General features: G+C 35.0%; 1 protein-coding gene across 2 annotated transcripts in view; it reads right to left on the bottom strand.

Annotated features, from left to right (window-relative positions):
- The window catches only part of LOC131761976 (zinc-regulated GTPase metalloprotein activator 1B), a 42928-nt gene extending 20011 nt beyond the window's left edge, over nucleotides 1–22917 (bottom strand). The window contains exons 1-8 of one of the 2 annotated variants that reach the window (XM_059073335.2): nucleotides 22631–22906; nucleotides 18879–18965; nucleotides 16941–17037; nucleotides 15715–15806; nucleotides 9590–9649; nucleotides 8202–8239; nucleotides 2977–3023; nucleotides 973–1059 (exon numbers count right to left, since the gene is read on the bottom strand). In XM_059073335.2, the coding sequence (XP_058929318.1) occupies nucleotides 973–1059; nucleotides 2977–3023; nucleotides 8202–8239; nucleotides 9590–9649; nucleotides 15715–15806; nucleotides 16941–17037; nucleotides 18879–18965; nucleotides 22631–22787 (665 nt within the window). In that variant the 5' untranslated portion in view covers nucleotides 22788–22906. Of the gene's footprint in view, nucleotides 1–972; nucleotides 1060–2976; nucleotides 3024–8201; nucleotides 8240–9589; nucleotides 9650–15714; nucleotides 15807–16940; nucleotides 17038–18878; nucleotides 18966–22630 lie in introns of both variants that reach the window. The other variant, XM_067039550.1, reaches the window with a different exon arrangement.
- Nucleotides 22918–26187: the final 3270 nt, after the last annotated feature.

The following is a 26187-nucleotide window of genomic DNA, read 5'->3' as shown; positions in this document are numbered from 1 at the left end:
TTGGCCATGGACACTGAAGACATTAAAGCTCTCTGGAAAACAGGCATGGTTAGATGACAGTTAAGGAAAACCAAAGTCAATGAGGGTTCAGGGAAAAGTGAAACCACCTGAGACAGGGAAGACTTCACAGGAGGGAGGGAGAAAGAGGTGGAAGAAAGGGATGAGTTCCAGAGAACGGCTAAAATAGCTTAAAAAAATAAAAGAAAAACAGAGAAAAAGAATGAATTCAAGGACTGACAGAGTGACAGTTGAGAATACATTAAGAGTAAAGAAAGGATTTGGTAAGATACCTCCATGAGAAAATAAGTAAACCGTCCTGGGTAAAATAAAGTTAGGGCACTTCACGTAGGGAATGAGTCAAAGAGAAGACAGGAAAATGAGGAGGGAGTCAGAAGACCCTGAATATCAGTCCATGAACTTTGAACTGTAGTTGACCATGGAACAAATTAGGAGTAAGAGGCACCAAGCCCCCTCACCATCGAAAATCCTCATACTGCTATCTCTGCCTCAAAAACAAAGGAATTGATAAATGACTCACCCAAGAGCAAGAAGCTGAAAGGGTTTGAACAGAATCAGGACTCAAACCCTAGTTCTTTTAATTCCACATATTATGATCTCTAATTGAACACAAACTTTTCCCCATACTTAGTTAACTTAAAGATCTGTAAAATGAAAACACAGATACTATGTTTATTGGGAAAAAAATCCACGTATAAGTGGACCTGGGCAGTTCAAACCCTGTGCTGTTCAAGGTTCAACTGTATACTCTGTAAGCAATGGGGAACAATTTTATATATCACTATTTACATAACAGTCAATTAGGCAACAACAAAATATGTGATTCCCTAATGATACTTGAAGCAAGTCAACCTTGAACCTTAAATTTCTATAGGGCCAACAGTCATGGTAAAAATATTCTGTACAGCACATTTTGAATTTGTAGGTACTTAACAAACATTTCTAATTTTGTACCTAATAGTTGTTCTTAATTTGCTTAAATCCTCTTCTGAAACCAAGTCTGTTTTATTGAGGATGATGATATCCGCCAAAGCAACCTGCCTAAAGTAGCAAACAAATAACAGATGTCAAGAGAAATGTTAAAAAATTAAAAATAAATAAGAAACACCTCCTCAAGATCAATTAGCAGTTAAGAAGGATATGGTACTCTATGTAATGATTTAATTTACTCCTAAACTATTTATCATCCTTCAAATAGTAAGGATGAATTGTATTTATCACTATATAAACTCAGATTTCAAATTATTCATTCAAAAAATATTTACTAAGTGCTCTTACTTGCTACTCTGAAACTACAAAGATAAGCCTCAAAAAGTTTACAATCAAGGATAGTTTACAATCAGGATGATTTTCAACTCATGATTTCCTTTGTAAAGAAATGCATAAAATTCCAGTATCCAATGTGGTAGGAACAAAGACACTCTACTACTTACCATAATTTTCAAAGAAGTACAAAGAACAAGTTCACTTAACATTAATACTACATTGAACAGTTTTTTTAAAAAAACTACACTTGGATCTTGAACAATCACCTTTATCACCAGGAATATTTATTTTCTTTGTAAAACAGATAAACTACTACAGAAATTCAAGTTAAAGAATCCAGTTGACAGGATGCTGGATAACAAAATTGCTTACTATAATTAGAAACTCTATTTACTATTAACAGGAGTAGTAAAGCTGAGGATTCTTTAAAATTTCCTCAATTCTTCAGGAAAGTTTAATCACTAGACTATTTGTTCCCAATACTGGTTTTATGCTACATGAAGGTATAGCTAATTATTTCAAAGAACAACCAAATTCTCAAAAATAAATCAACTTCAGTTCACTGAAAAGCGGGTTTCAACAGTATGCACATCACAATCCCATTTTTATTTAAGTAAATTTCATAAGAATAAAGATTGAATGTGCACATCTCAAAATATAGACAGTTGAAATCTTCAAATTGGAGGGCTCCTATATTTAACTTTTTTTTGGCTTTTAAAACATTTTGCTATTTTCTATTTGGCTTATATTTTCTATAACAAACATATTTTAATAAGGAAAAAGTTACAAAAATATTTAAGTTCAGTCTAATGTGAATCATAGCTATATACCAAAAGAAGTGTTCAGGCAGGATTACAAAACAACAGAGTACCATATTCTAAAATGATAGGGAATCAATCACCTGCTTGCAGTCTATTATTTATGTCAAGATCATCTGTAGCAAATCTTGGGGTGGAGGGAGACCTCCCTTTTAAACCCAAGAGCATATTTAGTGACTGTTGTCTATCCCCAAACTTTTCCCATTAGCAAGAATATGCTTAGGGTAGGCAAGCCAATTTAAATATTCATAAGTCTAAAGAGAACCCAATTAGGAACATACAGGTATTTAAACAAAAAATGTTCTAAATGCCCAACTGCAACTATTTCCATATTTATTCCTCTGCTGCTCTGAGTAACAGTGAACAGTTGAATCAACTGAATTACTGTTAAAGAAGGCAGGAAGTGAATCAACTCTTTTTTAATAATCATTTTCAATCTCAAAGAAATTGTATGAGAACAAGAAATTTTTTGTGTGTGTGTGGTACGCGGGCCTCTCACTGTTGTGGCCTCTCACGTTGCAGAGCACAAGCTCCAGACGTGCAGGCTCAGCAGCCATGGCTCGTGGGCCCAGCCGCTCCGCAGCATGTGGGATCCTCCCGGACCGGGGCACGAACCCGTGTCCCCTGCATCGGCAGGTGGACTCTCAACCACTGCGCCACCAGGGAAACCCAAGAAAATATTTTTAAATGTGAACATCTTCCAAGTTCCTCACAAAAACACTCCTGTGCTCAGCACTCACTTTATGCTATAATATAGTTTTAAATAGAGAAAAGATCTTCCTTGACTATTTTTTTATGTTTCTCCATTTGTTTTTCATATCAATAATTTTCTTTTTCCATTTAGCCAGAAATCAATATATACTTAAATGAATACCTAGAAGCTTCATTGATAAGGCCATCAGGTTTTTCTTCTGCTAAATGCTAAATAAAAACAAAGTTTGAACAAAAGTTACTGTGGTGTAACACATAACCTAATGTCAACACAAAGGATTTTACTTTAGGGACTCCTTTCTTGCCTCTAATAAAAACTTCAACAAGTTCTATTACTGAATACCCAAATTCAGGACTAACTTTTCTATCTGAACGCATTTTCTTCCTCACTTGTAATTTTTTCCCTACAGTGAACCTGTGAGGTGTAAGGGCTTAAATTTTGTCCCCTGACCTCTTCTTTTTCGTAAATGGAAAATCCTCCAGATTTAAATAATGTCATAAAAACACAGCACATTATAGTTCAGATTTTAGGCAATTTCCTTTTTACAAAACTGTCTTTGTTCTAAATATTCATTATTACTTATTTTTAAAAAAAGAGATAACCACTGAAATTGTACATTTAAAAAGTCTACTAGACTTTCCTCCATCCTACCCCACCCCCCAGCCCCCACTGCAGAACCATACACACTATAAACTCATACTGGGCCCTTCCAATTCCCTAGAAACAAATTAGCTGTGGGAAGGACACAGCCCTATACCCAGCATAAAGCAGGTTATCATTTTGAAACCCACACTTGAATGATTTGCCCTCTCTCAGCAACTGTTTAGTTTGCACCCTGCCAGAGTCAAGCTAGTGCCAAAAAATACTTTGACGTTGACTTAGAAGCCCACAAGGTCATTTTGATCTCTCTGGAAGTAGTGATTATTTTTCCATAAACCTATTTATATCCCTAAAGTCACCAATGTCATAAGGTTCTTCTCTGAAAAATGTTCCACCTTCATTACCTTAACCCTCAATAGATGTTTCCTGTCACAAAAAAAAGCTGCCTACTGATGTCAGAGGTAATTTTTTGTATTTGAATTGAACTCCACAAATTATTAAATCCTTTTACAAATATTATCATTTAGCCTTCATAATGATTATGGCAAATGGCTATTCTCAATTTATAAAAAAGAAGCTAAATCTAACACTGTCACCATCACGGGATACCTTACCATAGAGTGATTTTTTCAAAAATGAAAATGGGCTCAATAGAAGGAAAAGGAATATAATTTATAAATCTTTGTGAAAGCTTTTTATGTCATATAAAATCAGTCTTGCAAACAGCGTTACACAAATGTTAATAACTGCATAAAAGTATATGCATAAAGATTACCTAAAAATTATATTCAAAATTATTTCATCAAATCAGTTTTACAATTCATGAAGAGGTAGATCATTAAGGTATTTGGATAGTTTGGGACCCAAGAGCAAGTTGGTAATCATTTTATTTAATAGTCTTGGTAAAATCCATAGAGGAAAACTTTTCTTCTTCTAAAAGTTTGCCAAATTCTATTTTTGGGGAAGCTAGCCTAAACTAAAACTAGAGTAATGATGTACTGATCTCCACTTTAGATACAACCTTATAAATTCAACTGCAGACCCGCTCTGAAATTACAGAAGTCACAGAACTTGAAGAATATTGTATCAAAAATTGTTTCTTGTCAAAAGACCAAGTTTACTATTTTTTGCTAATTATTGTTGGCCTGAGGCTATAACAAATTCTTTCATTACGTCCTCTAGAGAATAAGGCCTATTACCATCCCAGGAATAGTACCTGGCACCCAGATTCAACAAATACTTACTGAATGAATTCTAGTTAACACCTCCTATTTGTTGACATAGATATATGGATGTTGTTATCTGAAAAATTCTACATAACGTGCAGCAACAACTCCCTTTCTTTTCAGCAGTAAATCTGTTTAGTAAAGTGTATTTTAAGCAAGGTATCTGTCTCTGAATGATCCTATAATATTGAAGTTCTTTTAAATTTTTGAAATATTTGCAAAATATTGTATTTTTGACCTTTTGGAAGATTTATTTATACATGAATTTGAGACTTTTTGGCTGTGAGCTGGAGGTGTATAAAAAAGATATGGTAAGAAAATTAGAGATTTGTTTTTGAATATCCATACCTAAATGTAACTAATAAAATAGTATTAATATTTTCACAAAGTAACTCATGCATCTAATCCAATCTCCAGAAGATTAGAAATTTTCACTCAAAGCTAACGGGGATGGACTAACATTTCATGACCTCTAGGAAGTCAAGAAGTATCAAATATAAAAACACGTTAAAATTCCCCCAAATAAAAACCTGCCAATAGGTACAACTCTATTAAGAATATGATATGTAATAAACATATAAAAAAGCAGAAGAGATAAATGTCCCTGTTCTATGCATATATGAAGGCTATACAAACATAAGTAATAAATGCACACTAACATTTATTTTCTCTGGATATCAGCCCATTTCCCTTATGCAACTTCTTACCTTCCCAAGTCAAAGTTTGCAAAAAGACTAAAACCAATGTCTGCTATTCAAAAGGATATTCTCCAGTAGCACATTATACACCAATAGTCATTAAGTCAGATGACTCCCATTTACAAAGTGAAAAAATGGAAATTGTGACATTCTATTTTACCTGTACAGGCAATGAAGGAAAAATTTTTGCAAAACTTTTTTCAAAATACTCTGTGCGTGCGTGCGTGCGTGCGGTGTATGTGTGTGTGTGTGTATCCCCAATGGATTCCTCATCTCTGCTTACAGACTGTGGCTTTTGCTTATATATCAAGAAAAAGACCAGAAAAATTTTGGTACTAATTAATCCAACATATCAAAAAGGTTAAGGTTCTACCCTCTAACTTAGCACAGCATAAGAAAGAAAGGAATCCTTTGAAATAACACCATCATATGACACAACTTCATTAAGGGCTTTTCTGCAGAAACAGAAACAAGCTGGAAAGAAAGAAAAGAAAAGAAAGAAACACTGTTGTTGACCACAGTGGAAAGAAATCTAGTGTCAAAGATGTCAGTGACATTTTTAAAAAAAGCAGCAGCAGCTATTTCTTTCCAATGGATTGGTTATAGATCTAACATTATTTTAGCTTTTAAGAAAAGATTATTGCATAATGTCAGTCTATTTATTTTTCTGGTCTTTTCCAAGCCAAACTGTTTTCTGATTCAATTGTTTCAACAGCTTGTGCAATATAACAGAAGAACCAAAAAGAAACCTCTGACTTGACCTTTTCTGTGTAACTTCATTCATTGATTCTATTGCATTAAATGCTGTCACTTTTGTAGAACTGAAAAGGACAATGTCAGTAGCCTGCGCGTCAAGTCCTGAGAATAAAGAGCTGTCATTTGAAGTTGTCCAATTCTTTGCCCATGATTAAAAAATGAATATTTCAGATCAATGGGTGACAATCCCATTAGAGTGATAGCCCATGATATCAATTACCACTTCAGTTTCAATTTGGCTGGCTGGCCACAAGGTACCATTTCTCAGCTTTACTTCTGATGGGCTGGCTCTGTGAAGCATGACACCCTTAAATTGCTGCCCATTATCCAAGTGTCATTACTTGTACTGCCTCAGAATTCTCTGAATCACAAGCAGCTACTGAGGTCAAGCTTTGCAACCAGAGGAATTAGACAAGTTGGCAAATCCTTTATATAAAGGAAAAGTTATTTATTTGGCACCTGACTTAGAAAATCTAAAATTTCCATTATCCTGACAGTATGTCAGCTTTGTGTAGATATATTGATTTAATAATTTAAGATGGTCTATCAAGGTAGGAGGGGGTTAAACGTTTGCTGTGTCTACATTATTCAGAATGTTGCTTTGTGGTTTTTTTGGCCTCTATCATACTCATGGTAGATTCTATTTAACTCCTTTCCACAACCAAATATACATATAAAATTATTCCCATAATCATAAATACATAAAGAGTTTGATTTTGAGTCTGGTACTGTAAGTCTATCAAAAAAAAATCCTACTATCCATCCTGAAGATATGGCAAATTTGGCAATAAATCTGTATAGGAGATGGATTCAAACATGCCCTTTAATAAACATTCAGAGTGAAGAATTTGACTTTTTTTTTTTGCTTCCTCTGTAAACACTTTGCTAGAACTATCATGATTTCAGAACAGTTGGAATATTTCTGAGTAAAATCTGTAATATCAGGGGTCTTTCTTTGGTTCTTAAGACTATTAATAAATTTTGACTTAAAAATCTAAAAAGGAATCAAACCATCTCCCAAACTTCTCAAATTAGGGTGCTCTATCCCTGAGGGAACTGAAGAGCCAATGAAGGGGTATTAGTAATGATTTGACAAGCTTGCCATACTAATTAAAGGTTTGGAAGAAAAACAAACTTGTACAAATTAAGAAATTCAAATATATTGTCGGGTAGAATACAAAATGGACATGAATTTTTAAACATTAAATTTAAACTTCTAAGAAATGATTACTTTGGGCACTATTCATATCACCAGACTGGGTCAGGAGATGGAGGATAGTTTCACTCTCTTCTGCCCCTAGTAATTTTTCACTTGGAAAGTTGAGAAACACCACTTCATGCGGCAACATGCATTTTTAAATCTTACTAAGTGCATTTTGTGAACTGAAATTCATTTAAATGCATTTCAGGGCCTTGCTAGTTGCAAAACATTCACAGCAAGGTGCCTTTTAAAGGAGAGTTTCTCATCCCTAAACCTAGGCATAAATCCTGATTTCTTCAAAATATGGGAAAGCAATATATTTTTTAAAAACTCAATCATCTGCAGCTTGTGTCTGACAGCAGTTTAACAAGCAAAATAAGCTCTCATATGCTTTATCAAGCTCAATTTCCTCTATCAAACAGAAAAACTTATCAACATTGGGGCTGAATCCTAGTGAGGGGTTACACATACCCAAACTTTATCCTGTATTATCCTTATTACAAAATATTACACTTCAAACTTTTATCATATCAAGCCAGAGAAGCAGAAAATAAACATTTAACTTAGAAACACAAAATAATAATTAAAAGACACACACAAATTTCATCTATTGTTCAGGATACTTAAAAAAAAACTATTTTTTAACCGTATTTGCTTTATTATTCTTCATGCTTTTTAAACTTCCAAAATATGATATATTAAATTAAAAATGTGACTCACTGGCTTAACACACACAGTTTCTGATAATATTACTGCCATTTTAAAAAGTACTATCTTTTATATTTACAGTAGAAAAATATTTTTGTTAAGGATATTTCAAACAGACACATAGAAAAAATATAATCAATCCGCATCTAACCAGCTGTTAACAAATAATTAGTAACTCATAGCAATCTTTCAACTTACATTTAATCCATATTTTGAATCCACAACAGTTATGATACCTACAAAGGAATAAATCTTTTAATCATCTTTATATTTAAGAATTAAAACTAGTCTATTTCAGTTCACAAATGTCACTCAATAAAATACTGTTTTTTTCTCTTGCCAGCACAGCAATTTAGTTCAATTCCATTAGTAAGCAGATGCATTTCAAACATGAACCTAGCACTATATTAAGGCACTAGATGGGACATAATAAAAACAAATACTTAAAATTAAACAAACAAATAAAAAGGAAAATAAGATTTCTCTGGCCTTTAAAAAGGTTACAATCCAAAACATGAGACAAATTTCACAATATAAAGTGGAAAGTGATAAATTACACAAGACAGCTTATCTTTATTTTCACATAATCAAAATCGAGACTTTTCTTATTTAAATTATTGCTTAACAAATCTGAGGCATCTTAGAATATCTCTCACCAAACTAACTCACACAACTGTTTTATCTAAGGTGTACCTAAGTTTCCAAATGATCAGTTAGTTTGGCAGTATCTGAATTTATATGCTAAATAATTTTTCGAAGGACAACAGCAGAATGAGTTTGATGACGCCTAAGGAATTTAACCAGCTACATTCCATATATATTAGGGCCAAATGATGAGGCCCAGCTTCAAAAATTCTTAAAGTTCACCCCTTAGTCTATGAAAAATATGGTCAACTGAAAGGTGAAGAATCAGGTGTGGGGTGTTTCAGGGAACATATTTGCCTAATTCAGAAAGTTTCTAATGTGTCTTAAATGAAGTCTACGAATAAGATTGCCCAAAAGTGTTATGGTAAAAAGAGCAAGGGGTAGGGGCCTTTGTTTCATTCTTATTTTTAAGGGAAAATGAAATTTGATCCTCATACTATATATGTTATTTAAAATAAAAAGCTCTAATATATACTAAGCACATAAATTAAACAACGGGGAATATAGAAAATCTACATAGTATTTTATTTTTATTGTGTGTGTGTGTGTGTGTGTGTGTGTGTGGTACGCGGGCCTCTCACTGTTGTGGCCTCTCCCATTGCGGAGCACAGGCTCCGGACGCGCAGGCTCAATGGCCATGGCTCACGGGCCCAGCTGCTCCACTGCGCCACCAGGGAAGCCCTACATAGTACTTTAAAAGGAAAACCTTAATAGAAGCACTAAACTGGTAGTTGAGATTATGATTGATATCTAGTTCTACTACTGTCTGGGGCTTTAGAATCAGTATGAACAAAGACTTATTTCATCATCAAACTAAACAAGCTTAAAAAGAGTACCAATACAAGGAATTAAAAGTATAATATGAATAAACAAAAATGATCTTAACCATAACATTAACATTTTACTTGAAAATTTTTTTAAAAATTCATTTCTAAACTTACCATCAAGATAAATATCAACCCCTAATTCAGCATCAACCCAAAACATAGAAGCTACAGCACCTGAAAATATATGATAATATTCATCAAATAAAAATATTTCTTCAAACTAGGAAACAAAACTCTATCCATAATGTTTTAATTTGCCCCAATGGAATTAGCAGGCAAACACATATATGAATTAAATATGGGTTTTCAATCTTCTTAAGGAAATTACAGTGATAGAACCATTTACTATTTTATACCCATTTCTTCCCCTCTCTCTACATCAATAAACAACAAAAAAAACAACTCTTATTACATACAAACCCAATATCAAGCTTTCACCAATACCACAATAATTTACCAATAAATAATATCAAATAATTTTGGCAGAATGGCTGTGTGCACACAGGTCTTATTTTTATTTTCTCTCTCCTGAATATCATAATCATACAGTTCACAAATAATTATCTCCCTAAAGGAAAGCAAAGCAAAACATAGATAAATCCAAAATCACTTGTCCAAGATTTTTTTTTAATTTTTTAAAATTTACTTGTAAGTTTTACAGAAGAATAAAAGTAAAATTATACAGTCTATGTCCTTACTAATAAATCCTTACACTATTTATTAGTACTGATATAAAATTTGGAAATTTTTTTTGAGGAAAAATAATTTCTAAATAAGAAATTTAAACTTGTTTTTGATAGAAACTGGTTCAATACCAAACCACACACCCTGATTAGTATGCCAAAACACGAGAAAAAAGAAAACTGACAGTAAAGAAAGAATTTGATTTTTCAAAGCATCACAGGTCCAGTTAGTGACAGAGCTGTCTAAAAGGATGAGTCCTGGGGAAAAACAAGGATAACTGAACTCACTCCAATGTCTAAAGCTGTCCACCTACCCTGACGAGATGTGGTCTCCCAAGCATCACTCTGTGTCAACAATGAAATACCTGTCAGCAGTTTACAGTGATTACTCATGCAGGATATAGCAAGGGCCACAAGATCTAATGGTTTCCTGATATCTATTGATTTTTTCCCAAAAACTTAATCGTTTTCCAATTTGACTGAAATAGGATTTGTGAGTAACAGGGGCTGAATCAATGCCTGTCCTTTTCAAGGAAATTACTTTACCATGACAATTATTTAGCTTAAAACTGGAGAGTGTCAGTCTTCTAAACAGGAAACAACTGAAGTGTCAATAAAAATTTTCTTCACTTACTTGGCTAACAACATGATTTTAATTAATGAAGGAGAAAAGTAAATCTACTGTGAGTATCATTACTCCAAACAATAAGTTATTTTTTTAAAGTATTAATTTTTTTCACTCAGTAAAATTCCTAGCACTGTACATAAATCTTTTTTTAAAATTCATTGATTTCTATTCAGAGAGCTTATAAGTCCAATAGTTAACACTTGCCTAGTATTAAGTTGAACTGTAAGAGTGTATTAGAGCTTTTATTCTAAATCTGATGTGTATCTTTGGCTTAATACTTACCAGACTACAAAATAAAGAACTACTTAAAATTTGGATGCAGGTGTTTAACAGGGGGAGTAAAGACTAGAGAATGAAGTTAATTAGTGATTCTAAGCCCAGGGTAATTTTTTTCCCCAGGGAATATTTGGCAATGCCTGGAGAAATTTTTGGTCATCTCAACTACACGAATGCTACTGGCATGTAGTAGGTAGAAGCCAGGGATTCTCTTAAACATCCTACAATACACAAGACGGCCTCCTAAAATAATTATTCAACCCAAAATGTCATTTGTACCAAGGTTAAAAAACCCTGAGCTAAATTATAGAATCTCCCTTCTTCAAAACCTAACAAAACAAAAAACAAAAATAAACAAAATAAAATTTTGAAAACCAAATTTTATCAGCAGCAACCAAATATACAACTTCCTGCCATAATTTTTGGATGATAGTAAATATAAAAAACAGAAAGTTCTATGTGATGTATGATAGTTGTTAATTCTACCCCAATACTCAGCAAGAGGTTATAGATAAGTAGTTTACAAAATCCTAATATTTATCAGAAATAGCTTTCAAAATGGTGAGATGTAGAACTGAGGGAGAAATAAGCAATACAAGAAAAAGCCAACAAAGAAACTTCAGGGGTAAAATTTTCTAACTGTCTCCACACTTTCAGGGGAGGGGGTCATTTTCTAGGGCTCAGAGCAAAATGAAGAGAGAAGTCTGAAGCTCAAGGATGTCCCTGCAAAAGGTACAGGAAATCTATTCATGAGTAGTCTGAGCTAATAAAGGAGGGGAACACTTGGTATTGCAGGAGAGCAAAGCCTAAAAATCATATTGCCCATCTGGCTCTCTCAATCACTACTTTTCTCTCTGCTTCCCCATCCCCACTCCCAGCAATACCCAGCTTTCAAACTAAGGCTCAAGAGAAAAACAAGTTTAGGTAACATGTGTAGGGTATTTTAAAAAATTCATGAACACCACATCTAAGAAGACATTTCTCTGAGCCTCCTACATCAAGCATAAACATGGTGAAAAAACTATGCACATGTTACTACAGATTAAAAGAAGCAAAAAGCAGATAAAAGGAGGGAAAGAAAAAAATGAACAAATGAATGGGGAATACAGATGACAAACAACCTGTTCTGGAAGGAAACATAATTGAAGAAACCAAAGAAAATTCCTAAGGGCTTCTTTATAATAAGAAAGATAAAAATAATATAATCTTAATTAAAAACAAGCTCTAGGGAATTCCCTGGCAGTCCAGTGGTTAGGACTTGGCACTTTCACTGCCGTGGCCCAGGTTCAATCCCTGGTTGGGGAACTAAAATCCCACAAGACGTGGCCAATAAATAAATAAAAATTTTTTTAAAAAGATCAAAAAGAAACAAAACTATTTTTTTAAAAAAAGGAAAGAGCTTAAAAAACAGCTCCAAAGGCAAAATAAAACAGAATATGAAAAGGTAGTTTATAATGCTAAAGAAAGAAAACTTAGGGCCAATGTACCATTACTAAATCAATTAATTCATTTAAAACATCAACAGACATTGGTGGAAACAATTACAGACAAAAAGGAAGATTTGAGATGATTACAGTAAATGCAGAGGCAAAAGACATATCAAAACAATTAGAAGATAATAAATATGGAGAACAAAAGAAAATTCAATATACGAAAAATCTGTGTCATAAAGAAGAGAACACAATAATTTGACAGAAAAATTCTTTATGGTAATAAATAAGGAAAATATCCCTAAATGAAGCACTAACCCTACAGACTAAAGAGTATATTGTAATCCAGGAAAACACAATTATGAATGACACCTAGATATATCTTGGTTATATTACTGAACTTAAAAAATAAAGAAAAAATTTTTTAGGCATTTTAGATGAAAAAGCAAGTCACTTTCAAGGAGGCAGGAAAAAATCAGATTTTTCTACAGTAAAATTCACTGCTCCAATATAATAAAATAATGACCACAAAGTTCTAACAAAAGTGTTCTCTGAGGATATTACCTCCTGCCAAGTTGTTTTTCAAGAATGAAAACCACAGGCAGACATTCTCAAACATTAAAGGAAACAACAGCATTGAAACTCAAAGCATACAGCACTCACAAATCCTTCCCGATGAAAAGAGAAAAATGCTGCACAAGGAAATCCAGCCAATCAAAAATACTAAGAGATCATGACGCAACATTTTCAAAGTTCTGAAGGAAAGAAATTGTGATGTGAAAATTTTATACCTAGCCAAGTAATCCTTCAAGTATATATATAAAAAAAAAAAGACACACGTTCTCAAGCAATGAAGTATGCAAGATCTAAAGGAATACAGCACTGAAAGCTTCAAAAGATTACCTGACCATGAAATTCAATTCAGTCAATCAAGAGATTGATCAACTCAGGAATGGAGGAGCCATAGTGCTGGTAAAACAGTTTAAACACAGGACTAAACAAAGTATGACAGAATATAAATGTGAGAAACCTTGACAACATAGCAAAGAATACAATGAACCAAAACCAAATGGGAGAAGGTGGAAGTGTTTTAATTCCCTCATCCTTTATGACAGAGAGTCAGTAGGTACTACTCTGAAAATTTAAACATGTAGTTTAAAAAATAACTTGTCCAATTTATGTTCTTTATAATTTTTTCTTTTTTTTCTTAACTCATATCTCTTACAGTGAAGAAGCATTTATCTGACATTCAGCAATTCTTTCACTTCTTTCAAGTTCTCTTCTTTTAGGTTCAAGTAGAACTACATTCATAATTAATTAGAATAGCACAAAGAATGGGATCCTATTTTATAAAATTACTTCTGCATATTTACACATGGAGCGGGGTTTCCCAAACTTATGCATGTGTAAGAATCACCAGGGGTCTTATTAAAACAGATTGCTGGGTCCCACCCTTAGAGATTCTGATTCCATAGAGCTCAGATGAGGCCCAAGAATCTGTATTTTTCCCAAGCTACCAGCTGAGGCTGATGCTGTAATTCAACATACCACAGCAAGTAGCCCTGGCACGGTGAAATCCTTGGAATAAAATTTACCTGCTTGTATTTTACAGTAGTGAGATATAGGGCAACATTTTTTTTAACATTCTTCTTTGTATTTTCTTAGTTACTGTTTAAATTTTTTTTTAATGATCAATGTTTCATTTCTACCCAAACAATAAAAATCATTATTCCAAAGAAAGAAGAAACATCAAACTGTTTATACCTACAATTTGTACAAAACCTTTCTCTGAGATTTTTATATAATTTTTTCTTCCTCTGAAAAGCTAAACTGTGTTTTAGTAAATTCACCTACTCTCAAAATTGTAAGAATTTTTCTCTATGCAGTGGCTGCAATGAAAGAAACTGATATTTTCTATTTCAAAAAGAGGCACACAATATACTTTCCCATCTTACCAGATTTAAATTGATATTTAACATCAATGTAATGGTCAAAGTCCTATCATCAGTCAGACCTCTTGGAAATGTATGAAAATGTATGAAAAATCCATGCCTACTATAAGGACCAAAAGAGCCTAACTCAATCCTAATTTGAAAACATAGGGACAATGTTATTATGTAATACTTCAAAATAAAGTAACAACTGATTACATTTGAATCTTCAGTACACCCCAATATTTCTTTTAAACAATTATGACCCCTTCAATAAATTATTCCCAAACAGTTCTTTAATATGGTTTTATGGTGCAATGCCATAGACCCAGATCAAAAAAGAAATAATGGTATGTCAGCCTTACAAAACTAAATGTTCTGCATACTTGGAATAACGATGTTAAGGAACAGAAACCCACTGTTAGAAACAGGTAGACTTTGTGTAGCTTTCAACAGGAAAGTTTGGATGTAATTCCATTCAGAGGTAAAAATTTCATAGATAATCATTATTAATTGCACACCAGAAAAAAAAGGCTTGATTTAACTCTCTACCTTATGACAATATTTACAAATTAAATTATTTCAAGTTTAATAGTAGAAAAACAAAATGCTAACAATTAATTTAAAGGGAATAAGTATTTCTGGGATTTAACTCCAAAAGTCCTTAGATATCTCTAAATGACCCTCTACGAAAACTGGATTAAAAAGCAATCAGAGGGCTTCCCTGGTGGCGCAGTGGTTGAGAGTCCGCCTGCCGATGCAGGGGACATGGGTTCGTGCCCCAGTCCAGGAAGATCCCACATGCCGCCGAGCGGCTGGGCCTGTGAGCCATGGCTGCTGAGCCTGCACGTCCGGAGCCTGTGCTCCACAACGGGAGAGGCCACAACAGTGAGAGGCCCGCGTACCACAAAAAAAAAAAAAAAAAAGCAATCAGAATTAAGATCTCTGCAGAGCAGAACCAACCAAATATATACTACAAGTAGAATGTCTCCTTTTTCCCTACATTTTATTAGATTTTTCTAATATTTTTAACAACTTTTGTTCATGCCAATAACCCTAAATTAATCGATAGAACTTCAAATTTTATTAGCATGTTAAATTTACCAAACACTTCGATCATCATTCATCTGCCAAAGAAACATGACGACTCAGTATTTTTTCTCATTTAAAGCAAAATAAAAAATTTTTAATCTAGAGTAAAGCTTTAATACTCATTTTAGTATTTCTCTAGTCCATTTATTTTTAAATGTTTAAGAACTATATTCTGGTTATTAATAATGACATTTCTTACCAGGATCTGCTAATCCAGTGGTCTCTAACAGTATGTAATCAAATTTCCCTTTCTTCTGCATCAAATTCTCAATAGCTCTAAGGCCACTGTCCCTGGAGAATGCCAAAACATGATATACATTGATTGCCTGAATATTTTAAAGTGATCATCACAAACATTTAAAAATATATTTAGCAAGCAGGGATAAAGATATCTTTAGGCATGTGGAAATTTACCTTGGTCCCAAGCTTCTAACATGACCATCCAGTATTTACCAGTTTGGGGGAGGGGAGGGAAATGGACACATATATGCTGACAGGTAACAAGAAATCAGATACTTGATGAGTTAATACTTTAATTTTATTAAAATTAAAAGCAGAGGGAATTTTAATATACCTGACTAAAGTATGTCAGAACCTGTTATTTTTATAGCTTTATGAAAGAAAAAAATCAATACAGAAAATGACAAAATTTAGGAATTACAGTAGCTTAATATAACAGCTAAAGGGACACTACAATTAAATACCTTTCAATTCTGTTCTGAATTAGGGTAGCAGGCTTTAATTTCCTTTTTTTCTTAATAATATCAAAAGTGCAAGAAAATACTTAATTTTAATTGTCTAAGAAAATCTGTTATGTTTTAGCCTTGTTAATACACTTGACTCAAACACCTAAGATAGTAAATGATGTAGAAGAAATTTAATTCACTAGAATATACAAAATCAACCATATGGGTATTAATTTTCCTAATTTGCTCAACAAACATTTGAGTGACTACTATGTGTCATTCCTTTTCTAAGAGCTGTTATATTGGTGAATAAAACACTGTCCTTGGAAACAACTATAACTGGTGGAACAGGATGTGAGGTTCTTCTCTTTTTTCATGGTCATTTATTTTTGTTTTTAGAGGCTGAATTCTTGGAAATAAGACCAATGGCTTATTAAATTCAGAATAATCATTTTTTACACATTAAATGAGACTTCCATGCACCACAGGGATTATTAATTAAACCCTGACATCAAAAACAACAACAAAAAACTCAATAAAAGGACCACAGCATTAGAGCAGATAGAAAAACAAGGCATCAAGAAATGCTTTAAGAAAATGCATCCTAATAAGTCGTTTACTTGAAAATATAGTGAAGATTATGTAGATTTAGTTAATTTACATAAGGAAATCAAAGCTAGAAATATAACCAATAAACATTTTCAGAAGCCAACAAGCACACAGTAAAAACATTCCTCACTTTACGGAACAGCAGAGGCAACCATTTCTAAGTTCCAGCCATTCTTCATAGAGTTCTCCACCTTGGCTGACAGCTAAGGATTTCTCCAATGCACTTCCTAGAATGATTAACAAGAAGCACTCTTTAGATTATGTCCACTAGTCAACCAAAAACAAAGATGAGTATACTCAATAAGGAGCAGATTTCAAAGCAGACAATACATTTCGTAACTTTTATTCTTTCATTCTATTCAGGCTGCCTCAATATTTTAAACTATACTACTCTAGATTATTTTAGCTTTTCTTTCTTTAAGAGAATTTAAGCCCCTAAAGAGGCAAATGTAAAATCTACTTCCTCTTTAGGCCTCTTACTAGCCTGCTCCCATTTCCTAATAAAGTAGCTATTTTAAAGGCGTTCTTTCTTGTCCACGGCCAACTCTCTAGATAGACCAGTATGTTTATACACTGGTTTTTATATGCCCTTCAATCTCTTACCTATGTTTTCTTTTTATTCTTCCTCTAAATTGTTTCTGTGTCTACTAGACAGACTGTTCAGTATTCCCCGTATGAGTTATACCCTTAGTTCCTTTTGAGGAAGTTTTGCTTGGCCAGGGTACCAATGTGCTCACTTAAAATTAAATTTTAATCAAATACACATACGTTTCCTAGCAATGCTTACTTGAGAAAGGATAAAGTATATTTGAGAGCCTGGGATGCTTGTTATCAAATAAGAATGATTTAAAAGTCTTACTTTTCCTCCAGTAAAGAAACATACGCAAGCCAGGAAAGAGTTCTAAATATCTAGTAAAGCAAATGAACAACAACAATAAAAACCTGAATAATTTTTCACTTACATATATTTTTTGTTTATACTTCAGTTAGGCAATGATAAAGAGTTTTGAAAGGGGCTGCTACAGAATTCAGGGTGTAGAGAACATTAATAAAATGAAAAGGAAAGTATTACAAATGCTGTAAAGGACAAAGCTGTAAAAAAAGTCCAGAAAGAATGAAGAAAGATAGTAAGAAATAATAATAAATGTAATCAGTGTCCAACAGAAGATCAGTTAATAAGAAGTTAGAATTAAAACCTATGATTAAAAAATCTTAGGATTTTTATTTTTGTCTAACAGGACTCTTTAGTTTATTGAAACTATCTTCGGTTTACTAAAACCAGAAATCAAGTTCAACTAACAGGCTTCCCATCCTGTTAATAAACCTAGCTCCTTTACCAATCTGTAACTGGAAAAAAAGTATAATTTAAGAAATACCTCAACTGAAGTTATATTTTTTTGCTAAACATGAGTTTTATTAAACTTCACACTTGAGAAGAAAAGCTTATAAAAGAAATCAGAGAATTGTGTCTAACACTACTGTATAAATTTTTTTAAACAGTTTAATGTTAAAGACAAAAAAAACTGGAATATAAAACGTACATATTTTCACAGATAGATGAAGTTGCTTGAGGATGGAGAGCACATGTTTAACTTATTTTTTAAATCTTGTTTTAACTGCTTTGCAGAATAATAAACATTCAACGAGATAAACTTACAAGCCTGAAGCATCTTCAAATATTTTTCAGAAGGTGCAATTACACAATAGTCAGTACAAAAGGACCTTCCTAGTTGGTACAAAAATCTTCCTGAAAGATTTTCTTTCATATCCTTAGATTTTTACTTCTGGAGATATTTATTTTATGCAAAAATCTAATTTAATTCTGTTGGTATGAATTCTAAAGTTAAACAAAATAAAATTTTATAGAAATTATCTGATTTCAGTATCTCGAATCCATACAAAATAAAAATTGACATAAATGAATCTAATTTTTCCAAAACTATCTACAGCAATGTGTTCACATTATAATGTCTTGCATTTTCATTTTAAAGTATGGAATATCAATTCACCAGTTGAATTAACTGTCCAATAAATTCTTGCAGCATGGTATTTACTGAACTTTACTTACCTTCCCCAAATTCATTTAAAATCACTGCTATTCTTTTACTATGTTGCTCGGTCAAAATATAGTTCAGAAGTGTTGTCTTCCCAGCACCTATAAAATATGTTTGTTTTAAACAACAAAATTCAAAGACTAATTTTAGAGACACAAAAAAAAGATATAAGGGGACTTCCCTGGTGGTCCAGTGGTAAAGAATCCGCCTTACAATGCAGGGGACACAGGTTTGATCCCTGGTCAGGAAACTGACCCACATGCTGCGGGGCAACTAAGCCGGAGTGCCACAACTACTGAGCTTGTGGGCCTCAACTAGAGAGCCTGCATGCTGCAAACTACAGAGCCCACGTGCCCTGGAGGCCGCGCACCACAACCAGAGAGAGAAAACCCGCACACCACAACTAGAGAGAAGCCTGAGCACCACAATGAAGAGCCCATGCACCGCAAAGAAAGAAAGATCCCGCGTGCCTCAACAAAGATCCCATGTGCCACAACTAAGACCCAATGCAGCCAAAATAAATTAATAAATTAATAAAGTCTTTAAAAAAAGATGTAAAGAGTCCCAACACTTTAAAATTTGCATGCTATTCAAATATTATTTAACAATGGTAAGATACTAGAGGAAAAGATTAAAGTATCCTTTGAAAACTACTTAAAATGCTTTATGCTAACATAAAATTTTATAAATATTTACAAATACTCCAACAAGGTGGGTCACATAGATTTCTTTGACCTCATATGACAAAAAAATATGCCTTCTATATAACTTACACAATTAATGTAAGGGCATCTAAATTTTCTATTAAATAAGGAATTATTGAAGTAATGGCTCCTAAGGAATAAAGTACTTGTGTAGTTTATAAAACATAAAATATTTAAATCCCTTCACACGATGACAATGTTTCTTAGTCAAGAATATATGGTTTACTTCCCCAAAATTTACACATAAAGACCTTTCTTTTATTTTAACATTCATCATTAACCAGACACAAATTCAGAATGTCTATATGGTTACTTTTAGTATGCTTAAAGCAATCTAAAAAATTGATTACACACACACACACACACACACACACACACACACACACACACACACACAAAATGGAGAATGGACTTAGGAAATGTTAACAAAAGACACAATAATCAGTATTAGGAAAGAAAAGTTCATAAAGCTATGCTAACTCTATCCAGTAGGTGGCATATTACACCTAATACATTCAGCTCAAGCAGAAGAAAAACTTTTGTCTTGTGAACCATACATACCAAAGTCCATGGAGGGAAAACAAACAAACAAAAAAACAAACCCGGGCTTCCCTAGTGGTGCAGTGGCTGAGAATCCCCCTGCCGATGCAGGGGACACGGGTTCGTGCCCTGGTCCGGGAAGATCCCACATGCCGCGGAGTGGCTGGGCCGCTGAGCCTGCGCGTCCGGAGCCTGTGCTCCGCAACGGGAGAGGTCACAACAGTGAGAGGCCCGCGTACCACAAAAAAAAACCCAAAAAACCCTAAGTGCATGCACATACTAGTGCAGTTCAACTGTATAAATATGTCATTTATTTACCTATTTTTCTGCTGGTGTGCATTTGGGTTGTTTCTAGTGCTTTGCTATTACAAATAGTGCTGCTAAGAACTTTTACAGGTAAGCTTGTACTCATCTTCTGAAGTACATTTACAAGATTTCTAGGGTATAACTAGGAGGGATTTACTGAGTAATAGGGTATCAATATCTTCAACTTTTTTGGGTCACATTCGTATAAAGCTATCAAAGGGATGGAAGGCTTCTATTTAGCAGGCTTTAGGAAGCTCAATATCACTAAAGGTTGACATTTAGAATGGAAGGGACAGACCTTAAGGACACAGGGCAATGAGAAAATTCTTAAAACCAGTCCAAGTGTGAGACAGGTGCCCTGAGCATGAGTGCTGCACTAAGCAGTGGCAATGAAAATGGAAAGGAAAGGGTGGATGTAAGAGACCTAACAGAATTACTAGGGCTTCAAAATTAACCATATTATGACGCAAAAGACGTTAAGACACAGTTCAGTCACTCAAAAGTCTCCTAAGGACCAGATTTTATACTGAGCTTTGGTGAAAAGTGCACAAGACACAGACAAACTCTCTCTACCTTCAGGAAGCTTAGAAACATTAAAGGAAGTGGGAGAAGGAGGGGAATTCAGAGCAATAAAGAGGCAATTATGTCACGGGATGACATATTCAATAGATGTACAAGATGTCAGGGAGCATCTAAGAGGGACATCTAGCCAGAGGACTAACAGAAGAAAGTATTCCTGGGGCCAAAACACTTGGCACATTGTAGAAGTAAAAGTTGTTCAGTGTGGCTAGGCCACAGTGTCACAGCCTAAAGAGGTTGTCAAGAGCCAGATTGTATGGGGCTTCCCTGGTGGCACAGTGGTTGAGAGTCCGCCTGCCGATGCAAGGGGCGCAGGTTCGTGCCCTGGTCCGGGAAGATCCCACATGCCGCGGAGCGGCTAGGCCCGTGAGCCATGGCCGCTGAGCCTGCGCGTCCGGAGCCTGTGCTCCGCAATGGGAGAGGCCACAACAGTGAGAGGCCCGCATACCGCAAAAAAATAATAATAATAATAAGTAAGGAAACTATCCCCTAGATTCAGCAACAAAGTTGCTGGCATTAGTCCTCACTCCTAAGCTTCAGACCATTATCTCCAATGCTCTTCTGATCTACCAGTGAGCAAAATGGGGAAAGACAGGAGGGCAAGTCTAAACTATACTGTTTCAGACAAGAAACTTGCTCAACTTCCCAGTAGAGCAGCCTCTGAATAACAGTGGGAAATTCCTTTATTAATAAATAAACTCCTTTATAAATTAATCCTGAGTAAAAATGAAAATAAACTTAGTCTACAAAGCAACAAAAGAGAAATGCCAGTGATTTAATTCCTATTTTTATGTAAAAGGCCCTCAGGTGCACCAAGTTTGTACTTGTCTCCAGCAGCATCTAGGAGTGGTACTATTTTCCCCAGATCGTTTCACTTTATCTACATTTCTTAACTTTTCCCACACTTTTAATATGGTATTTATTCTAACCCTTCTAGTTAACTGTAAAGTTTTAAAATAATACTGTTCAAACTTTTCCAGTAAAGTACCTCTAGTGTAAGCACATAAACTGTCCTTCAGGAAATTGTACTATGTTTATAAAGCTATGAATTCAAGTGATCCCATGAACTTCCTTAAAGTCCTCAGTTTGAGAAATATAGCCTTTGAGGGCACAGTAATTTTATTCTTACTCTTTCTCCTACAGTACTTTACAAACAGACCTCAAAAAAAATGTTTGAGATAGGAGTACTTTACACGAAAGGCTAGAAGAGACTGGCTCGTGAGGAAGAGGAATATACTGAGGAATGGTCCTCAGGTGTCTGGCATTTTCAGAAACGTCACACTTTAATTGGAACAGAGTTATACGGTAAGGTATTGAGGCAGGTGAACTTTAGAAATACAAGGTAACTTGTTAGAGGTCACATGCATAATGAGGGTCCGTGCTTCACACTGCAAAGCCAGAACTAGTTTCAAAAATGCGAGGCTAATTTTCAATCTCACTTGATAAATGTGACCCTAACTTAGAGGGGTCTGAGCATGAAAAGCAACCCAGTCGGGGGGCAAGTGACCCAGCCCCTACCTCAGAGACATTTGCTGTCGGCCAGAAGGCCCCGATGCCTAAGGAGAACAGGCACCGTCAGCCTCAAACTCACAGGACAACAGCGTTCACTGCATTTTCTGATCGGGACTGTTAGTTACCTAAATACCCGGTGATAATTGTGACTGGGATCTTAGCGCCGGGGCCAGACGTTTCCTCCTTCTCCTCTCTTTGCTTCGTCTTAATGGGGACCAATTCAGGACAATCCTCCTCCGCCTGCTCCTCTTCCTCATCCGCAGAGCCAATAGCACGAAACATCCTGGCAAACAGCACAGCACACCTCTACCTAAGAGAAACACCTGGGCTCAAGACGCCGGCCCGCAGCTGCGCACGCTAAGCGCGCGGCGCGTGCTTGACGTCATCACGCCGCGACGCGTGCGCGCCTCCTGATGCCGCCCACGGTTATTACCTGGTCTCCGGCTGAGGACCGCCTCCCCTCTTAGACACGCCCCCAGGGGGACTGGGCAGGTCCCTGGGGCGTGTTCTCTGAACCGGGCCCGAGCGAGGCGGACTTGGGATCAGATCTGACGCCGTCTCTGTGTGCGCCTTTAGCCTTAAAAGCTAATGGCTGGCTGATGGTAGGGTTGAGTCCCGGGTGGTTGGAACCTGGAGTGAGTAGCCTGTCATAAACAGCTCTCATGAGGAATAGGCTTTATCAACTTGACATTTCTTAGTATAATTTAAAAAATTTTTTAATTCATAGGAGAAAGAATGGGAAGCTGTTTGTTACACTGCGAAGGTAATTGTAATTTTTCTGCCTAAACTAGTGAAACTTTTTTCTTTTTTATAATTGCAGATTTTACATATATATCCAAATTTTTACTACGTACATGCATTATTTTTATTTCTTTTATCTTCTCATTTTTTATTTGGACTCAGGTACCCTGAGTTCATTTATTATATTCTTTAGTGCATGACACTCTCATCAATAATCCATGGATAGTCTGGACAAAGAATGCCACCTGCCATATCAGTAAACAAAGGCTGTTGCAGCCATCAAGCCATTAGCCTCTGCAGCCCTACCAACAGTGCACCCTGAGGGGACTCAGGATGGAGAAAGACAGGATACGGGCCCTAGATAGTTAAGCTGCATATCAAAGGAATGATTTCATTAAGCCCAGACTCTTTCATCTTCCCATGCATAGAAAAGCACTAAATTCATTAACTTGAGATGTCTGGTTTTCTTTAATTAACAGTCATCTTTTGACGTTCTGACTACCTGGTTTGGGTTTTTTTGTTTGGTTGGTTTTTTGTTTGTTTTGCAAAACTTCCTAGATCCTGGCTCCTCCCTTACATCTTTGGAACAGTCCCTTAGAGCTGACAGGCTGCTCCCGGGCTTAATTCCTCATGAATAAAACATAATTCTCAACTTTTAGTTTGTGCATTTTTTTAGTCTACAGTAGCTCTCCTTTATATTTACATATATATTTATGTATATTTACAATGAACTCCTTTGACCTCACCTCTAACCCAAGAACATTACCAATAAGTTACACCTACCTATTCAGTGGTTGTCTCCTATTCCAACCCTCTGCCTCTCCTCTGAGATAGTAAGCACTCTCATAGTGGTTGATCATAGGTGACTTACTTCCTCTCCTCTTTTCTTTCTAGTTCTATCACTTATATATGCACTTAGACAATATGATGTTTAATTTTGCTTGTCTTTGAATTTCATATAAACAGTATCATACAATATATAATCTCCTAGGGTTAGCTAATTTTCTAACTTCACTGTTGTATTATATCGTTATATGACTGCAGCAACTTATTTATGAATTTCCTGTCAATCATTTTCAGGTTTTGCTCTTATGAACAGCATTGACTGACGCTTCAGCATTACTGCCTGAACAGAAGCTGTTGCAGCTGTGACTTCCTTCTCTTACATACTTCTCAGGCAAGTTCTTGCAGATTCCCTTACATGACTCTGGCTGAACATTATACTAACATCTCTTATCTCTCACCAGGAACAATGTGTGCCTTTTAGCGTCTCAGTCAAGAGGATGGACAAAAGTACTGCTGTAACAGTGTGTAGCCTCAGTCAGGAGCAAAAAGAGTTCTATACAGTGGTCAAAAGTTAAAGGCACCCCAAATGTCCATCAGCTGATGAATGAATAAACAAAATATGGTATAATGGAAAAGTATCTCACAATAAACAGAAATAGAGTACTGATACCTGCTACAAGATGAATGAACCTCAAAAGCATTATGCTGAGTGAAAGAAGGCATTCACAGAATACCACATATTGTATGATTCCATTTACATGAAATGTCCAGAATAGGCAGATCTGTAGAAACAAAGTAGATTATTTATTACCAGGAACTAGGGGACTGAAGGCACTGACTGTAAATGGGTACATTTGGGGGGTGACAAAAATGTTGTAAAATTGACTGTTGGTCATGGTAGCACAACTCTCTGAACACACTAAAAACTACTCAATTGTACACTTTAAATAGGTGTATTGTACGATATGTGAATTTTATCCCCAAAGAGCTGCTATTTTAAAAAGGCTCCCCGGAGTTCCCTAGTGGTCCAGTGGTTAAGACTCCAAGCTTGCACTGCAGGGGGCCCAGGTTCAATCCCTGATCAGGGAACTAAGATAAATAAATAAAATAAATAAAAACTTTTAAAAAAATAAAAGAGTCTCCTCTGTGCCTGAAAATGTGGTGGTGACAGTGTGCATTTGCATAGAAGCACTGCCTTCAGGTCTTGCCTCCAGCAGTTTCAAGTCCTGGCCTTCTGAGTAGAGTTATCATTTGTGGTAATTTCCCAATTGAGACATACCTAGGTATGAGTATAAAGATTAGAGCTTAAAATTTTTCCTTTAGTCTTTTTCCATAATATTCTTCAGCAAGATGTCTATCCATGAATTCTATGGAGTTCTACCATTTTCTTTTCTGACTCTAGTAACTGGACAGAATTTAGGAAGCACGTGTCTGAAGAGGTGAGGGATTTGATTTATTTAGTTATATGGCTTTCAATCTCAGCTCTTCTTGCATGTCTGAGTATGACTGTTTTTACTTCTATCTTAACACAGGACACCAATTTTATCCATTCTGTTCTGAGTGAGATGTTGTTGGTGTTGTTGTTTTTATTTAATCCAAAATGCCTTTTAAAGTAAGTTTTTAAATGTCCTGAGTATACTATTGTAGAATCTATCACAATATCTTCCATTCTATTCTGCAATCTATTACAATCTATTACAATGTAACTTTAAAATTTCCTCATTTTTGCATTTTATTTAATCACAGTTGCTTTATGGTAAAATAATAATAATAATGTGTGGATCCCTTACTAAGTGATAGGCATTATTTTAAACATATTAAATGCATTATCTCATTTAATATTATTAATATATTATTTGTATACCCATTTATAAGCAAGGAAACTGAGGCTTAGAAAAGTTAGATATCTTGCTCAAAGTTGTACATTCAGTAAATTCAGCCCTGCAGCTCAATGCAGATCTTCCTGACACTAAGTCCCATGCTCTTCTAAACCAGAGATCTGCAAACTTTTTCTGTAAAGGGCCAGGCAGTAAGTACTTTAGTCAACAGGAAAATTCAAGGATGTTATGTAGGTACTCATAAGAGAGAAAACAAACGTCCACACGTTTTGAAATTTGAGCCTCATATAATTTTCATGTCGTGAAATAGTATTCTT

The sequence above is a fragment of the Kogia breviceps genome, chromosome 8 (genome assembly GCF_026419965.1).
Source record: "Kogia breviceps isolate mKogBre1 chromosome 8, mKogBre1 haplotype 1, whole genome shotgun sequence".
Taxonomy (NCBI): domain Eukaryota; kingdom Metazoa; phylum Chordata; class Mammalia; order Artiodactyla; family Physeteridae; genus Kogia; species Kogia breviceps.
This window is presented reverse-complemented; position numbering and strand designations above follow the sequence as displayed.